The sequence below is a fragment of the Poecilia mexicana genome, unplaced genomic scaffold (assembly GCF_051168715.1).
Source record: "Poecilia mexicana isolate PSO_F unplaced genomic scaffold, ASM5116871v1 scaffold_15, whole genome shotgun sequence".
Taxonomy (NCBI): domain Eukaryota; kingdom Metazoa; phylum Chordata; class Actinopteri; order Cyprinodontiformes; family Poeciliidae; genus Poecilia; species Poecilia mexicana.
The window spans coordinates 21,328,844-21,344,136 of NW_028263384.1; the positions used below are offsets into that span (position 1 = coordinate 21,328,844).

Genomic DNA, 15,293 nt, shown 5'->3' on the forward strand with positions numbered 1-15,293 from the left:
TCTTAACCATGTAATCCCTAAAATGGTGGTTTTATTTCGCAAATTACTTGAAATAAATACGGTTTTTACACCTTATTGACACATATGAGTCGAACTTTTTTTCAGCCCGTCTCTGTTGAAAACGTTCTCCGCAAATGGTTTGAAATTCTGTTTTTTCTTTTGATACCATAACAGCTTAAAAGCATTACAAAGCAGAGGCCCATTAATCCACAAATGAAATCAAATTTGTCCCTGATGTTCTACATCATCTAAGCATGATGTAGAACATTTTACATCATGCTTAACTTTCTAGTCTGTTAATGTAGGAGGGAATGCATTTTAATTCATGAGCCTGAAAATATTTGCATCCATCCTGTTGATATAAAATTATAGCATTAGCTCAGAGAACAAGTGTCATTACGTAGAAAAGGTGAAATCCTTTCAGCTCTTTATTTCTCCAAGTTAGCACAGGGATGCATTTTTTGGCAATTTGCTTTTCCAGCCTGCCAAAATATGCATCCCCTCTCTATTCTCCCCAAATATTATCCATAAACTACTGGTATGGTAAACTACTCATACCAGTAGTTTACAGAACTACTCTTTTTTTCTTAAAGTTAGCACAGGGATGCATTTTTTGGCAACATACATGCCTTATTTATTGTCCCCCATATATGAAACTTATGTATTACATATGATTGTCATGTAGGATGTTCAGTTATTTTTTATATCGGTACCAAAGTCATGTTTATTATCACTGTTGCTAAGATAGCCAAGGAAATAAATCTGACATGCAACCTGGCTAAATGTAAAACATACAAACAATTTTTATTTTGGTTTAACATAAAAATGAAAAAAAAAAATTATTAACTTCAATAAAATGGTATTCATAACAGTAACTTTTGGAAAATCAATTACTTCAAGCAAAAATTGTGACTGAAAAACAGTTCGACTCATATGTGTCAAGGTGTAAAAACCGTATTTATTTCAAGTAATTTGCGAAATAAAACCACCATTTTAGGGATTACATGGTTAAGAAACGTGATAATGTTACAAATATCTTTAAAATTTCCTCTTCGGTCATATTTCAGTCCGGTTTCTCGTCAATATGCGAGACTTTAGAGCGATGCGCGCTCCCGCGAGAGGGGATGCAGTTTTGGGCAGGCATGCGTTTCTGGGCATAACACCGGCAGACGGAGAAGGAGCGGAGCCACGGGTGTGGCTTCGTCTTGGAAAGAGAAGGGAACGAGCCGCCGCCATTTTCTCAGTGACTGCGAATGGGGTGAGGCTCTTCTGGCACAACGTCGATATTTACGGCTGATATGACGGTGTTTACCCAGTAGAACCGCTCGAAATCATGGCTGTGAAGTTTGTTCTTTCCCTCCTGATACTGATGGCGCTGCAGGCCGCGGCTCAAGGGGATAAATACTTTGAGATCGGAGGGACTCTGACGCTCAACCCGAACTACACTCAGGCCATCACCAGCATCACCTGGAAGCATAAAGGGAACATTGTAGCTGAATTCATTAAGGATTCGGTTCCTCTGGAATATCTGGGTGACTTAAAAGGCCGAACAAACGTGGATCTGACCACCGGAGTACTGACCATCAGCAACATGAGAAAATCTGACGACGGGCTGTTCACGGTGGAGATCAACAACAGGGTCCTTCCTGTCAGCTTTAAGGCTGTGGGGGTCAGGAAGCTGGACGGCTACCTTGTTGAAGTCCACGTGAAGCCTCTGAAGTGCGACAGCAGTTTAGATCAATGCGTTCTGCAATGCGGTGACGACTTTAACGACGCCGAGCCCGTCCAGTACTCCTGGAAGAAAGGAAAAACTGGGCAGTGGGAGAAGGGGGAAAAGAAGTTCAATATTTCTAAAGCGACTCAGCAGTTTGAAACCTTCACATGCAAAGTGGAGAACCGATTCAGTGAGAAGACGAGTGCCCCGCGCGACAACCCCTACAAGGAGCCTGCAGGCAACAGCGTTTTAGTCCTGGTTCCTGTGATTGTGTCTTTATTAATTTTGGCAGTCGGAGCTGGTATTATTGCATGGCTTATCATCAAGAAGCCGCCGTGTGTTCAAAATCTTTTTAGCAGAAACTCTAGACAACCAACAGAGAACGGGAAAGAGCTAGAAGGTCTGAATCCTAACAGTAATCCAGAATCTGGGGTGGCCTCCCAACCCTGAATCAACTCAGACTCATGAGGGGCTGATGCCTGTGGATCGCCTGTTTGCCTCCCCAAGGAAACTCTGGTTATAAAACCTTCTGCCCTCATGCATCTCTGTGGATGTCCACTTCAGGACGAAGCTCCTCAGTGTTTCTGTCTGGATCTTCCATTTGACCACCATGTTTGGATTAATTATGAAGGGAAACCAAATCTGCGGCGCTTAAATATGAACTTTATTTTTTACCACATGAATTTGTTAAAATTGTTTTGTTTTCCATCATTTCAGCAGTTTGATCATGTCTGGATGTGAATCAGGAGTTTTAGAAAGCTTGATAACATTGCTTTTAAAGACCTTTGGATAATGAACAGTAATGATGAGAAACTGAGATGTAATTAATGTAATGTGTTATTATTCATATCCATTTAATGCTGTTGTGCTGTAAAAACCTCATTTTTAAAATCTATTTTAGGGGAATCTCTCCACTGTGCCTCTGGTGAAACAGATTCATTGTGTTTCAGTTTTTGCACAGGACTTTGACTTATTTAAGAATCAGATGAGGTATTCCCAAATGTCTATGTATTATGATAAAACCATGCGATTGACTAGTAGTTTGGACGCAATATGCTTTTTAAGTTTGTTTTTAAATGCACTGGAATAAGTTGGAGCTGCTCAGGGAGACACAGGAAGATGGTGAGCCGTTTCCTCTGGAAGCTCAGGCTTTAAAACGAGTGTGATCTGTGACTTACCATGTGTGTGTGTGTGTGTGTGAGTGTGTGTGTGTGAGTGTGTGAGAGAGAGATTGATGGATGGAATTAAAACTGTTGGACTATAAAAGCTTGTTTTCAGTGCTACTCATGTATTTATTCGTTTTTCCACTGCTATGTACAGTGCCTTTTAAAATAAATAATCATTGCGTCGCTGACTGACGAGTTTCTTTGTCGGAAGTCAAAAACTTGAAGGCATTACATGAAAGTCGCTTTGAAGCAAATCCGGAAGTTTAGGCAGGGCACACTCTTAATTTAGCTGCTAGCTTGTAGTGTCACTTAAACATCGGTTTCAGGCGCTGCTAAAATGGTTAGAATATGCAGACACCTTTCAATTTAGCATATTAATGAGAGATCTCAGTTGTGTCGCTGTGGGGCTTGATAATAAACTGAAGTAACGGTTGTAAATGTACATGGAAGTGGACTCGGAAGGTCGATGCAGGGTATGATCTAAATTTAGCTGCCAGCTCGGATCGTCGCTGAATGAGGTTAAAATGTAAAAATAAAAATCCGCATAAAACTTTATCAGTTTGGGTTTTCAGCTGTGCTGCTGTCCAAAGCTTGCGAATGAACGGGACAAAAATTAGGAATTTGACAAATTTAGTCGTTTTTACAACTAACACGAACTAGTTATAAACAGTAAATAGGAATTTGAGGAAATGAACTCGGAAATGACAGCAGCTATCTATCTTGCTCGTGCAGTTCATCTTTGTGTGGCGGTGCTGGCTTGGCTTGGCTTTCCACACGGTAGGATCCACACGCAGGTTTGTCACTTAAATAATTATATTTTAGGTGATTAATGAGAGAAAATGGGACGGAAAACGACAATAAACTTCTAAATATTAATTCTATTTGTGAAAAGCAACATTCCATGAACACTTAAGACTGTTGGTGAGTTAAGTGGAAATTTTAATGTTCTAATGATGGAAATGACAATTACATCTGGAAAACAAATAAAACCAGGAAAAATCTAAATCATTTTTCTTTCAATAAAAAATGTATGACTCTTTAAGAAAAACAGATACGTGTCTGAGTCTGGTGATTTTTTTTAATTAAAACATGTTTGTTTCTCATTTAGTGGGTAGAAAATCCAGAAGTTTTACTCAACTTAGAGTAGAAACACTTTGTAATAAAATTACTCAAATAAAAGCAAAAATTATATTAAAAATATTCCTAAAGTTAATCTTTTTTTCAAAAAAGTTACTCAAGTAAATATAATTGAGTAAATGTAACTAGTTACTCCCCAACTTATTCTGACTCCACCAGAGAAATGTGAGTCAACCAGCAGATCTCGTCTCCAGGACTCCTCCTCTGCTTTAGGGCTGAAAATGAAACCGATTGTTAAGAAAAATAACCAAGCAGTGTTAAAGTAAGAATCCCTCAGTCAGGTTTATTAATATCTCAAAGAGACAAAAAGTAAAAACAGAAACAAATGAATAAAGCAAAGCTATCATGCCCACTTCATGCATTTTGACATAATTTGTTCAAAAAGGAGTAGGTAGAAAAAGATGGTCTGATTTCCTGCCCTTTATTCTTATCAACCTACAAACATTTGAGTCTCACCACACCAGATAAACTCTTAATTTATTCCCACACTGAATGACACTTAAAACTCACATTCTCATCCTTAAATTTACAATTGTTCATACATTTTTTATATCAATAATCTCCTTTTTGGTCTTTGAGGCATCCATCCTACACAACATATTTCCCAATAATCTCCTTTTTGAACAGTTTTTAGATCAGGTTTATATTTTTACTTTGTTTAAACTCAGTTAATCCATTCCATAAATCTGCCACACATACTGACATACAAACCCTTTTTTTATTTCCTTCTCCAGATCAATCCCCTATTGTCACAAAACATTTTTGAATATTGTGTGGAAGTTGATGGTTTCTTACTTTGAGCATGAATTGCATAGTTTTGAATCTTACAAGGAACATTTAATGGGTTTGTACCCAATATCCCGTAGCTTGCAAATGATACACTGTTTAGCTTCCAGTGTTGCATTCAATGACAGCTGGGAACTATCGCCACTCTTCTCATTGTGTCATTTTTTTTTATCAGGGTGAGGAAACGTAAAGATGAGGTGAGTGATGCTGAGGAAGTGATGTCATGATGCGTCTTTACCTCTTTGACTCGCTCCGTCTGTCCCTCAGAATAAAGCCAGCGAGGAGATTCTGGACGATTTAGTTTCTCGACTGAAAGAAAACTATTCTGCTGATTTCTATTAATCGTTTAACTCGGTTTCATTCAGCTTTAAAAGTGACATTTTAGCCTGAAACATCAGTTGATTACACTTAAAACTAATTTAGTCATTTTAGAACTAACACTTTATTTTGATTATGTAATTTTTTAACATTAAAAGATAATTTGATCAGTTACTCATTACTTGAGTAAACTTTTAAAAAAATTTTTTTTTTACTCGAGTTCTTTCTTGGATATGGAGGTCCTCCATAGGAGGCTGCAAATATAGATAATATATTTCGAGATCGGCTGAAAGTTGGAAGGAAGGGGAAAAATGTGATCATTTTAATAACAATGAGACTCTTAGCTTGGAAAGCTTCAGCTGCAGAGCAAAGAACCAATCAGTGAGAAGGAGAGCGACCCGACAGCGAACCCGTTCAAGACGGAACCGAACAGCGGCCCGGTCCCGCTGCCTGCGCCTCTGCTGGCAGCCATGTTAGCAACCGGAGCGCCATTTGTTCAAAATCTCCTTGGATGGGAGTGAAAAATTTAAATAATTTATTTGTAAAAATACTTTATTGATCCCAAAGGTAAATTAAATGTTGTAGCTCATTAATACATATTTTAGGCATCAAAGTATTGGAAATTTAAGCCATATTTGATAAATAAAGAGGAAACAAGGGCACTGCAACCATTTTTTGACAAATTTCTGCTCATCGCACAGAAACTGTAAAACATTTGAGCCACATTTAGTTGTGTTTACTATCTTGTACTCTTTAAGTCAAATAAATTTAGTGAGTTTTAGATTTTGAACCTAAATTTGTGAAAGATAAACTTATAGTTGTTAACCTTTTATTAATTTTGTCAAAACCTCCAAGAGTTAAACTAGAGTTTTAAGGTTAGCACTCTAAAAAAAGAAAAAGTGAAAGAGCACAGGAGTGTGAATTATTTCCCAGAGTTCTTAGCGGCAGGTTTTTGTATCCTGAGATCCTGAGATGACTCTTGTGTTATAAGGCAAATGTTAATTTAACTGTCAGTTTGAGGATAATGTTCTGTTCACACTGGATGTTTTAGAGCAGAATTATTTATGATGTTTAATAAAATGTATTATAAGATCAGAAATTATGTTAATGCAATTTGAAAAGAAGGATTTAAATTATTCTAAAGTAAAATAATTATCTTGACATTGTGAGTAAAATAATAGATAAATGTATGCTGTTTAACTAGGCAAGGACAGATTTTTCTTATTGTGAAATAAATATTTGGTTTAAATTTCAGCATTAAGTTAAAACTCACAATTCAACATTATTGAACTTAAATGTTTCAGCTTATCTTTTGTTAGATTCATAAACTTTAATTTCTGAGTTAAAAGAGAGATCCACGGGCTCAGAGACACATCCGGAGATGAAGCAGTCATGAACTTGCTTCATTTCTACTCTCTGACAAACGTTTCAACAAGATTTAATAACTTAAACGTCCAATATTAATTTTTACGTGGCTTCACTGCAGTCACATTTAGCGCCAAATCACCAAACAAACAAAGGATGCTTGGACACAAAAAGGCAATTTTTAAATTTTTTCACAATTTTGGTAATAGTAAAGAGAGAAAATAATAAAAAGTCCAATAACTATGAACAGATTTTTTGTTTTACTCAACGAGCTGCGAGCCGTTGTATACAAACCGTCACGTTTCTTTCCAACCGCCATGGAGAACGGCCGCCATTTTGATCACAAACCCAGGCTGAGTGGAGTTCTTCAAGTTAAACGTCGACATTTAGGGCGGGTTACCCCATAGATCCGCTCCGTCATGGCTGTGACGGCTGGTCTCTCCCTCCTGATGCTGATCCTGCTGCCGGTCGCGGCTCAGAAGCTGCCCGTTTACGCTGAGATCGGCCGGACTCTGAAGCTCAACCCGAACTACACTAAGGCCATCAACGTGCTCACCTGGAAGCATAAGGGGAACATTGTAGCTGAATACATTAAGGATTCGTATCCTCTGGAATATATAGGTGACTTAAAAGGCCGAACAAACGTGGACCTGAGCACCGGAGTGCTGACCATCAGCAACGTGAATCAGTCTGACAGCGGGGAGTTCACGGTGGAGATCAACCACAAGGTGCTTCCTGTCAGCTTTGTCGTCACGGGGATCAGGAAGCTGGACGGCTACCCTGTTGAAGTGTCCGTGAGGCCCAAGGGCTGCAGCAGTCTTACCTCTAAGAACTGCACCCTGGTTTGTGGTGGACAGTTTCAAGGTGCCGAACCCGTCCAGTACTTCTGGAAGACAGGGAAAACGGGACAATGGAAGGAGGGGAATGAGACGTTCAGCATTTCCTTTACCAAGAACACCAAGAGGTTTTCAGACTACACCTGCAAAGTGAAGAATCCAATCAGCGAGAAGCAGAGCAAACCCTTCCAGAGCAGCAGCGGTCCGGTCCCGCTGCCTGCGATTCTGCTTGTGGCCGTTTTAGCAATTGGAGCAGCATTTGTTGTTTGACTTATCAAGAAGCCGCCATTTGTTCTTGGTTTACATCGTGAAAAGTAATAATAAAAAAAATAATTACAAAAAAACTTTATTCGTCCCAAAAGGTAAATTGCCCAATAAGGTATGCATAGAAGTTATTAGACATCATGGATGTAAACACTTACATGTTTGGGGTAATTGTAGCCAGCCATTTTACAGAAGAGTTATGTTTTAAATACAACTTTTTATGAACTGTGCGATGCCGTGAGAGCTCTGGTGAAGCCAGCTGGTCATTGTCTGAAAAACAACTAACTACAACCATAAATCAGACTAATTCCTGTCGTCTTCCTCGTGGTTTTCGCTAGTATCGTCCAGCTGTTGATCACCTGACTCGTGTGGCGCAAAAAGTATTTCTGTTGCAGTTGTGCAAATACTGTACATTCATTTGGATACCTTAATGTTAGCGCAGTTTTTTTAATCCAAAAACGTACCTTATTTTCCCGGAAATTTGCTTGTTTCCATTAAGTTAATTATTTTTGCAAGAGCAATTTGCGTAGTTCTATGGTTAACGCAGCTTAACAAGATGCTGTCCATAATTTTCTCTGTTTTATATAAAGTCTTTGTAACGCATGTCTGACTGGCGACACTGTCGGTGTCCAGAGTTGAGGCAAACAAAACAAAACAACAAAAGAAACAACAGGAATAAGCGACTCGTTTATTTTTGTGTTGGACCGGAAATGTCTGTTTGTCCTGGGATACTCACATAATTCGTTTTTCCACTGCTCTGTAACGTAAAGTGCCTTCTTGAGTAAATTTCATTTCGTCACTCACGCTGAACTGAAGCGAACTCTGAAATTAAGGTAGGGCACACTCTTGCTTTGGCTCATATCGGTTTCAGACGCAACATATTGCGCTAAAACTCTGCACAAACATTTAAGTTAGCATATCATTTTGAGTTCTCAGCTGTGTTGCTGACCGAAGCTTTATAAAACATTCAAATAGATTTACGAGGAAGTGAACCCGGAAGTAAAAGAAGCTAACTATCTTGCTCGTGCAGCTCATCTTTGTGCGGCGATGCTAGCTCGGCTAGCTGCCAGCTCGGCTCGGCCTCGGTGGCATGGATATAGAGACTGCTTTCCACACGGTTGGAGAGTTTGGGCCGTACCAGAAGCGGGCGGTCACCGTGCTGGTTCTGGCGCAGGTTTGTCACATTTAAATGTATTTTAAACGATTAAATAGAAAACAAAAGAAAAAACAGACATGAAACTGTCCGTTAGCAGTAGCTGCAGCGCTACGTGGCTGTCAGAATGAGCCCAAAACAACAACAAACATCCAAATATTGACCCTGGTGTGGAAATGAATCTTCCATAAATACTTCAGACTGTTGGCGAGTTTACCATAAACCTATAAGGTCGTGTTGGTTATAAGAATGCGTAAATTTATTCTAAGTGTCCGTTTTATGAACGTTTCGGTCTAAAATGTGACCTTATGAAGGTAAATGAAACCTATTTAAAGGTTTATTAACCAGCAGAACAGTTTCCTTTCAGTCAAGAAGATCTGAGTAAACTAAGAATTGGTCTAACCTAAGAACAGTTTGTATTAAGGCTCAGTGTCTTAAATTAAAAAGCATAAAATTCTGGAAGGAAACTGGTTCTGCTGGTATGATGTTGATGCTGGGAGCAGTCAGTGCTGCAATCAACCTGATGAAGCCTCTGACTGAAGAAAGTGCCAAGCACTGCTTTTGCTGCTCATCTTTAAATCTCTGTATGGTTGGAGAAATGCTGGAGTAGTAGTATATGATCTGGTGTGCTGTGTTTCAGGTCTACATGGCCTGCCAGTCCATGCTGATCGTTCTGGTCGGATACACACCAGAGTATCGGGTCGAGAATCAGGACGGTGGTTCGTCTGGCCACCGGGAGCTGCAGCAGCATGTCATCTTTACCGAGGATGTGGACTCCATCGTCACCGAGGTCTGCAGAGCCGAACGGCCGCAGACAGGAAGTAAAACACTGAGGCTTTAACGGGTTTCCTCCTGTCCTTGTGCGCCTCAGTGGGTTCTCATCAGACAGCAGGCCTATAAGGTCAGCCTGGCCGGGTCGCTGTTCTTCACCGGGCTGCTGGTGGGGAACGTCGTCTTCGGGCCGCTCTCCGATCGGATCGGACGGAGGCCCGTCTACCTGACAGGTGAGGGCAAACGGGGATCAGGTTGGTTTGACCAGCAGGATCAGGGTTGCCTGTTGCTTTATCGTTGCTGGAGGTTGTCGCGTTGCTCCCAGCCTGGAATGTATCCCAGTGTGTCAGGAATCAGCTGAAGGTTCAATGCAGGAATAAACGAGCAGATGGGATCAGACACGAGGTGGAGGAGTTTCACTCAGAGTTTAAGCTGGGATGTTTTACTCCAGCAGTGTAACCAGGAGGCTATGGCAGGCAGTTTTAGCATAAAATCTGCTTTTAGCAGATTTAGCCTTTATTTCAGATATCAATAATTAAATTATGCGCCTCCTCCAGGCTCCGCTGGGTCCTCCTCATGCTCTGCCCCCTTTGACCCCCAGGTCTGTTCTTCGAGGTGATGTTCGGTTACCTCACCGCCCTGGCGCCCAGCTACGAGGTCTTTGCCGCCTCTCGGCTCCTGGTGGGGCTGATGAACGGCGGCATCGGCCTCGTCTGCTTCGTCCTCACCCAGGAGTACGTGGGGAAGTCCTACTGGGCCATGACCGGTACGGCGCCGCTGACCCGCTCGCTCCCCCTGCTGCCTGGACTCTGTTAGCTGCAGCTGCTTGTCTCTGCAGGGACGCTGACCAGCATGATCTTCGCCGTCGGCATCGCTCTGTTCGGAGCGCTGGGCTACTTCGTCCGGCCCTGGAGGACTTTGGCCATGGTGGCCAACTCCTCTGGCGTCCTGTTCTTCCTGCTGTCTGTGTGAGTAGAAACTCAGCTGCATAATGATTTAATTTCTCTTTGGGGTCAATAAAGTGTTTTTGAATTTGAAATTTCAACTTCCTTTTATAATAAGGTAAGAATTTGTGAAGCTAAGTTAGTATTTTGAAGAAAAGTCCAAGGTTAGCATGAAGTTTAAACTATTATGCAGAATTCACATTTGCACATTTTTGTACTTCCATTTGGGTCTGAACTGTTTCTAAAAACGTCCCAAGCCCTTCAAAAACACCAAGGTGGTTTCTGGATAAATGATCAAACATCTTCCAAAACCTACAGCCCCAGAAGAGCTACACCTGTTACCTAGCAACCCAAACTGAGCTCAGCATGTTTGGTCAGCTGGTTTTACTGCTGTACAGTGGCTGCTGGAAACGATGTACGGTTGTATAATTGCGCATCTGACGAGTGTAAACGTTGAGCTGGGGGCGTGGCCAGCAGCAGGTTATGTGGATTTAAAGTGACAGAGACTCCAAAATAGCTCAAAATAGGCAGAACTGAGCAGATAAAACCTGATTATTGAAGAATAATTTTGTACAAAAAATTTAATCCTAATCTGTTCAAGGAAGCATAAAGGGTCCTGGTAAAGTCCTGACCGCTCTGAACCAAATCAACAGATCCTTTCTGTAAAAACAAGGAAGTGAACCTAAAGAGGAACATCTGCAGAGTTTATAAACCACTAAGGGTTTGTTCAGATCTTCAGTGAAGTCATGAATGACGGCAGGGAGTGACTGAAGGTCAGAGTCAGGCTGGGAAATTCATCATTTCTGTTTTGGTTTCTGTTTAAAACCATAAACTCACGAGGAAGAGGAAATCCTCTGCAGGTAGTGGAACTAATCTGGGCTTTCCTCAGAGTTTCCCAGCCTAAACAATAACAGAGAGAGGGAATGTGTTGGTCGCTGCAGCTTCAGATCTGGAGTAGAAAGCAGCTGAAACGCTTCTTAAAATCTACAACCCTGGAGGAACAGATTTCTGAGATCCTCAGAGGTAAGATGGGCTTCTCTGACGGTTTGATCTGCCTTTAGAAATAAGTAGCTAAATCATTGCTGAGGTAATCCTGATTATGATTTATTTATCTAAGTCTCTGCAGAAACCAGAGCAGCACTCTGGCTTAACCTTTTCCATAAATAACGTTGATGTTAATGAGTTCAGGACGAAGGTTGGAGGTCAAAGTCCTGAGCTGAAGCTCCTTTCAGCCTGTTTGAAGCATCAGCATTAAAATATGTTTCTGGGTTAATTTCATTTATAGAGTTTATTTGTGCTGCATGTTGAGGTGCCAGAGGAGATGAAACGTGCCTGAATGAAAATAAAATCTGAATGAAGGGAGATGAAGCTGTTGTGTGAAACAAACAGGATGCAGACATGTTTGGTTTCAGAGCTTTGATCTGTTTTTATCTCAGATATTCAGAGGAAACGGCCTCACAACTCAGTTCAGTTCAAAAATACTGCAGATTAAATGCAACTTAATCCCAAACTTTCAAAAGTATTCACACCACTTTAATTTTTCCATATTGTATCACATTACAACCATGAACATAAATATATTTAATTTGAATTTAATGTGACAGACCAACACAAAGTGTAATATGACTGTGAAGCAGAAAGAAAATTATACGATTCAAAACATTTTTTACAACTAAAACGATGAATAAAAACTGAAAGGCCAAATATGGAAAAGTTTACTGGGTTTGAATTCTTTCTCCTGCTGTTGGATCGTCGGAAAATCACAGTGAAGCTGTGAGATTTTTAATAGAATAAAATCTGCATGTTAAATTTCTGTTGTTGCTGATTAGTGCGTCCTGTCTGCGTTTTGCTGCAGAACTCTTCCAGAATCTCCTCGCTGGCTTTATTCTCAGGGACAGACGGAGCGAGCCGAAGAGGTGCGGACACCTGCACACGCATTGTGATGTCACTTCCTGCACACACACACACATCATGATGTCACTTCCTGCACACACACACATCATGATGTCACTTCCTCTGCCATAATCTCAGAGACATTGTCGTTATTTTGACATTTCCTCTCTCCAAGAAAAGAGCTGAGAGAATGAGGAACGGTGGTATTTCCCAGCTGTCATTGAATGCAACACTGAAAGTCCCAACGTGGCCACTGATACCTCAGAATCCGACTACTGGATCACAGTGGTTCTGAGTGTGGGTTGGGGGTTTCCTGTGAGTTATGTTCGTTTGGTCTGTGACGGAAACTCATGCAGTAATCTGAGGGAGTGATGTCACTTCCTGTTTGAGATAAATTCACCTCTAATGTGACAATCTGTCCTGTGGAGAAGCGGCTGCATCAGCGTTCAGATTTATCATCGCCCTCCTCCTACAGCAGGAATGTGTGTGTGTGTGTGTGTGTGTGTGTGTGTGTGTGTGTGTGTGTATATCTCCTGACTCGTTGCCATGGTTTCTCGTAGGTGTTTCTGCTGAATACTGAGGCGTTGGAGCAGAATGAAGGATTTGTTTCCTCTCTTGTTTCTGACCCGGGTTGTCTGTTTGCGTCCTGCAAGGCATTATGGGAAGGTTTGCTTCCAGCCAGACGTTCTTTACGCCGTCTGAGGGTCTGTCAGTGGATTCCAGCTCAAGATTGAACTGTTTTTAATGATAAAGTTAGAAATCAGGAAGCTGGAGCAGTTTGTTTAACTTCTGATCCAACAAACTAAAACTCCCAGAAGCTGCGGCAGAAGCTGCGGCAGAAGCTGCGGCAGAAGCTGCGGCAGAAGCTGCGGCAGAAGCTGCGGCAGAAGCTGCGGCAGAGGCGCGGTGATGCAGCAAACCTCCCTGATGTTCATCAGTCAGAGTCTGCAGATCCATTAGCTGATTGGCTGAGAAATGCTGATTCACTCAGTTCAGATTGATTTATGCTGATCATTTCAAGACAAAAAGAAATAAATATGAGATTTTAATAAAAACATTCAGGAGAAACATAAGTTTTAATTTATTTTCTAAATTTAGTTTTATTTCCAGTGAAACTTTCTTATATATATATCCATCAATTTGTTATGGTTTTCTTATTTATTTGATTATAAATAAATAATGCTCTGACGTATTTGTTTAATTGTATTTTCCTTCTTTAGTTTTCTTTAGTTTTATTTACTTATTAAATTTACTTGTTGTTTTTCTTATATTTATTAAAATAAAATTTCTCCTCTCATTTCTCTTAATACTTAATTTTCTTACATATTTTTTCTTAATCTCTATTTTTTCTTTAATTATTAAGCTATTCATTATTTTCTTGTGTGGTAAGCTTTTAAGTTATTTATTTTCTGTATTTTGAAACCAGGGCATTTAAAGCCGGAGCATTCGGGTCCTGAAAACCGACAGCATCGGTGATTAAATCGTTTTTGTTGAAGACGGGCTGCTTCTCTCTGGGTGATTTTTGTTCTGCGGTTCCATCCAGAGTAAAGTTAGAAAACAGTTTCTGAGGTTTTAGAGGTGAATAAAGTTGATCTCGGGTTTCAGAACCATTTCCTCTTCAGAACCAACCCGATGACTCTGCAGGTTTCTCGTCTTTAATTTAAACTAAATGTTGACATCTTGTGTTTGTAATCTCAGGTTCTGCGCTTCATGGCGTTGAGGAACGGCAGCAACGCCACCAGCCTGGTTCTGCAGCGGGTCGGCGCCGCCAGGCCCGGCGGCCCGGCGAGGAGGCGGGGCGGCGTCCTGCAGCTGGCGGTCCATCCGGTGCTGCGCCTCAGGACGATGGTGCTCATGTACGTGTGGTGAGTATCGGACCCGGCCGCCGGTTCTGTTCGGACATTTTAACCCTCAGTCCAGATAAATGAGCCTCTGATGTGGAACTGAGACGAGTTTTAGTTTTGATTCAGGAAATCAGTTTTAGTTTTACTTTATAAAATGATCACTTTCTCTTATTGTGATTTTTTTCTTGTATTACTATTTTTTCATAATTTTGACTTTTTTGTCGTACGATTTATTTCTCGTATTTTTGAGACTTTATTCTAATAAAATGACTTTTGAATCGGTGCAACTTTTCCTCATTAAGACGTTTCTTGTGACTTTGTCATATTTTATTCTGGTAATATGACTTTATCCTAATTACTTTTTACTTTTTTTACACGACTTTATTCTCGTATTATTGAGACTCATTTTTCTTGCAGTGATGTGACTTTAGTCTCCTAAGTTACTTTTTTTCTTAGCCTGGCATTAATGCTTTGTAAATGTGAGTTTTTATTTATAAATTCATTTTTTTTCCAGTTTTTTCTCTTGCTGCTGTTTCCTAACAGACGGTTGGACTGAAACATCTTGTTCATCTTAGATGACATCATCTGCTGGATGACATGATGTCAGCAGGGTGTGGATCTAAGTGCCAAATGTCCTTTGAGACAGTAGAGTTCGTGTTTTCGGCCTGCTCACATTTTTTATTCCAGGACAGGAAAGTTTTTCTTTAGCGTTAATTTTCTTCCAGCTCCGATGTTCAATGTTCCTGATCTGATAGTAAAAGATGGAACTGAGACCCGTTCAGCAGATCTCAGGTAACACTCTACCTGTGTGTGTGTGTGTGCGTGCTGCAGGTACTGCTGCAGCCTGGTGTATTACGGCCTCACCCTGGGAGCCAGCGCCACGTCGGGGAGTCGCTTCGTTAACGTGGCCATGTACGGCCTGGTGGAGCTGCCGGCCTACCCGCTCTGCATCTATTTCATCAATAAGAGCTGGTGAGCCGACACGCCTGTGGGGCTCCGGCGCCCAGTCGGACCGGCGCCCAGTCGGACCGGCGCCCAGTCGGACCGGCGCCCAGTCGGACCGGCGCCCAGTCGGACCGGCGCCCAGTCGGACCGGCGCCCA

The 15,293-nt window shown here is 41.1% G+C and overlaps 3 protein-coding genes across 3 annotated transcripts in view; all 3 read left to right on the forward strand.

Moving 5' to 3' along the window:
* The first annotated feature begins 1,231 nt into the window (after window positions 1-1,231).
* Window positions 1,232-3,068, forward strand: LOC148155339 (uncharacterized). Its single transcript, XM_088012827.1, has one exon. It carries the CDS (start codon window positions 1,334-1,336, stop codon window positions 2,162-2,164), a length of 831 nt encoding a protein of 276 aa, XP_087868953.1. The 5' UTR covers window positions 1,232-1,333; the 3' UTR covers window positions 2,165-3,068.
* A 3,405-nt stretch (window positions 3,069-6,473) lies between these two features.
* LOC148155340 (uncharacterized) lies at window positions 6,474-7,655 on the forward strand. The gene has a single exon (XM_088012828.1). The coding sequence runs from the start codon at window positions 6,906-6,908 to the stop codon at window positions 7,590-7,592; it is 687 nt and encodes a 228-aa protein (XP_087868954.1). The 5' UTR covers window positions 6,474-6,905; the 3' UTR covers window positions 7,593-7,655.
* Window positions 7,656-8,240: 585 nt separating this feature from the next.
* slc22a15 (solute carrier family 22 member 15) overlaps window positions 8,241-15,293 on the forward strand; it is a 14,774-nt gene continuing 7,721 nt past the window's right edge. Inside the window, exons 1-8 of the mRNA XM_014984219.2 lie at window positions 8,241-8,760; window positions 9,380-9,529; window positions 9,611-9,743; window positions 10,112-10,276; window positions 10,349-10,478; window positions 12,310-12,370; window positions 14,046-14,212; window positions 15,023-15,163. Of these exons, the coding sequence (XP_014839705.2) occupies window positions 8,677-8,760; window positions 9,380-9,529; window positions 9,611-9,743; window positions 10,112-10,276; window positions 10,349-10,478; window positions 12,310-12,370; window positions 14,046-14,212; window positions 15,023-15,163 (1,031 nt within the window). The 5' untranslated portion in view covers window positions 8,241-8,676. The remainder of the gene's footprint in view (window positions 8,761-9,379; window positions 9,530-9,610; window positions 9,744-10,111; window positions 10,277-10,348; window positions 10,479-12,309; window positions 12,371-14,045; window positions 14,213-15,022; window positions 15,164-15,293) is intronic.

Excerpts from the sequence above, each read along its gene's own strand:
- LOC148155339 (XM_088012827.1), top strand. The coding sequence starts at position 1,334 with ATGGCTGTGAAGTTTGTTCTTTCCCTCCTGATACTGATGGCGCTGCAG.
- LOC148155340 (XM_088012828.1), top strand. The coding sequence starts at position 6,906 with ATGGCTGTGACGGCTGGTCTCTCCCTCCTGATGCTGATCCTGCTGCCG.